We start from the raw sequence: 2,647 nt of genomic DNA, 5'->3' as shown, positions 1-2,647 counted from the left end.
TTTATAATCACACTGTATGCGTGTTTGCATATGTGCTTGTGGGTCTGGTATAATGATGTGTCTTCCTATTTGCTTGGCCTCTGTGAATTATGAATCAAAGGGTTGCACGCAGGAGTCAGTCCCTGTGTCTGCAGTGCCCCCTCTCTACATCAACCCGCCCTGCTATCTGCACGCATTCACCCCCCGAGTGCACACACAAGCAGACACACACACAAACAACCGTGCAGAAGCCCACAGCATCTTAGCACACACAGCCATGGCTCCTTAATGACTGCCATCCCTCTCTGTGCCACATTATTAATTAGCTCAATGATCCTTGCCGATGGGACCTGCACCGCAGATTAGAGCCCTCAGCATCCGCACCCCTGGCTGCTGCTGCTGCCTGTCCAGGAAAGGTGGAGTAGGGCTGGGGTGGGTGGGAAATCTGTGCATGCATGTATACTTCAAGGTAAAGCATGTGTTTCACAGTAGATCTAAAATTATTTTGTTTGTCCCTTTGTGATATTTGCACATCTGTGTACACGTGTAGCCAGGAAGGATCAGGAAAAATAATAGGAATTGTGAGAGAGCGCGGGGATTAATCATGTGACCATGGAGCAGGAAGAAGGGTGGGTGCCACCTGGCCCAGCTCTGTGTGCAGCATGTTCAGCTCCCCAGTGCACCACAACTCCCAGCACCACCATAGTCAGCAGCATCACAAGATTCATGGACTGGCGTAGGTTCCCAGTACCAGTGATCGTGGCTATATCCTGACTCGCTCTGTGTAATCTATCTAAAAACAGTAGACTCCATCGCAGTCCTTATTCTTCTTGCCATGTGTAATTGCAGAGGAGTTTTTCCTCTGTGTGTTCCCAAAAATCCAACTGTTCATCAAGGGCTTAGTCACTGTGGCATGCAAATGTGTATTAATATTTTTGTCAGGACAGAAAAAAAGGAAAGAGGTGAGAGAGGAGGGGGAAAAAAGAGATACAGCCTCTCCAGATGCTTCACAATTGCACAGAGCAAATGAACATAAATGTCACTGTCAAGCTGAAATGAAGAAAAAATGTGTCACGGCGGCAAACTGTGCTGGAGTTGGAGGACAGCAGGACATGTTTTGCATATGAAGAGGTGAATGCCCAAGGAGAGACAAGGAGGCTCTGCACCTGTAACAAATGACTGCCCACAATTACCCCCCACCACCACACCCAAAAAGCCCGTCCCCTTCAAAAAAAAAAAAAAAGTGGAGGGAGCAAAGAGTAGATATGATCTTCTGTATGTCAGACTTTTACAGGGTAAGAATAAGAATACTTTTGGGTTTGGGGATCAAACTCATTTAAGCAGCAGGTCCACATTCTTCTGTTTGGACCACCAGTGCAGCAGAATCACCTCTTCCTCTACCTCGCATGTTTCTTCCACTACTGCTTTACCTCTGGCCACAGCTTCTACCTCAGCGACTGTGCGCAGCGCTGGTTACGAAGCAGTAAAGTCAACGAGCAGTTTGGGCATACGTGAGAATAGATATGCAGGGCATGTAGTCGCTCCAAGGTGACAGTGAGGTGTGTTGTGATTATTGACTGTGTGACCTCACGCTGACCCTGGCTGTGAGCGAGTAAAGGGCAGGGAGTTAGTGTGTGCCGCACCGCCTGTCATGCCTGTCAATACGCTGATGAATGGAGCTGGCGGTTATTAAAGCAGAATTAGAACGGGGAGGGGGGAGCGGGATAAATGATGGCGCAAATGGTTGTGCAGTGGAGACTGTGGAGCCGGATGGCACAGCATCAGTGTCATCAGTCTTTATTACCCTCCAGGGAACAGAAGGGGAGAGAGACAGGGAGCGGTCAGCGCCACGCACCCCCAGCCTCCACAACACCTAGGCAGCACGTGCACATCACTGTGCTCACCAAACATCACTAGTCTTTAGCCTTAGAACTGGATAAATACCTGCATGCTGACTGCAGGCCTGAACACACTTAGTTCACCTTCATTCTTTCCACCAAGAACACATTTTACAGACCTAATGAATATTTATATATATAGGCCCACATATGTACATACATGCGTACACAAATAGTGCTTCTGTTTCACTTTACCCATCACTGACTCTCTCCAGGCTTCTTTGCTTTCTCCTGTTTTCGCTCCTCCATTTTCACTCTCACCAAGGGAGTGGAGGACCCCCACCACAATCAATCATGGTGAAGTCACAGAGCACAGCAGCACACTCAGGGCACTGTGCAGATAAGCTGGTTAAAGAGGAGAGGAGAGGAGAGGAGAGGAGAGGAGAGGAGAGGAGAGGAGGGAAGAGAAGAGAAGAGGAGAGGAGAGAGGAGAGGAGAGAAGAGAAGAGACGAGAAGAGACGAGGAGAGGAGAGGAGAGGAGAGGAGAGGAGAGGAGAGAAGAGAAGAGAAGAGGAGAGGAGAGAGGAGAGGAGAGAAGAGAAGAGACGAGAAGAGACGAGGAGAGGAGAGGAGAGGAGAGGAGAGGAGAGGAGAGAGGAGAGGAGAGGAGAGGAGAGGAGAGGAGAGGAGGGAAGGGAAGGGGAGAGGAGAGGAGAGAAGAGAAGAGAAGAGGAGAGGAGAGGAGAGGCGAGGCGAGGTGAGGCGAGGAGAGAGGAGAGGAGAGGAGAGGAGAGGAGAGGAGAGGAGAGGAGAGAAGAGAAGAAAAGGG

General features: G+C 49.7%; 1 protein-coding gene across 1 annotated transcript in view; it reads right to left on the bottom strand.

Annotated features, from left to right (window-relative positions):
• Window positions 1-1,314: 1,314 nt before the first annotated feature.
• LOC146495437 (uncharacterized) overlaps window positions 1,315-2,647 on the bottom strand; it is a gene marked incomplete at its 5' end in the record, with an annotated part of 1,927 nt that continues 594 nt past the window's right edge. Inside the window, one exon of the mRNA XM_085147196.1 lies at window positions 1,315-2,647. This exon is cut by the window's right edge and continues 594 nt beyond it. Coding sequence (XP_085003322.1) covers window positions 2,135-2,647 — 513 coding nt within the window.

This window comes from Neolamprologus multifasciatus, chromosome 20 (assembly GCF_963576455.1).
Source record: "Neolamprologus multifasciatus chromosome 20, fNeoMul1.2, whole genome shotgun sequence".
Classification (NCBI taxonomy): Eukaryota; Metazoa; Chordata; class Actinopteri; order Cichliformes; family Cichlidae; genus Neolamprologus; species Neolamprologus multifasciatus.
The sequence above is the reverse complement of the archived record's forward strand: the minus strand, read 5'-3'. Positions and strand labels throughout refer to the sequence as shown.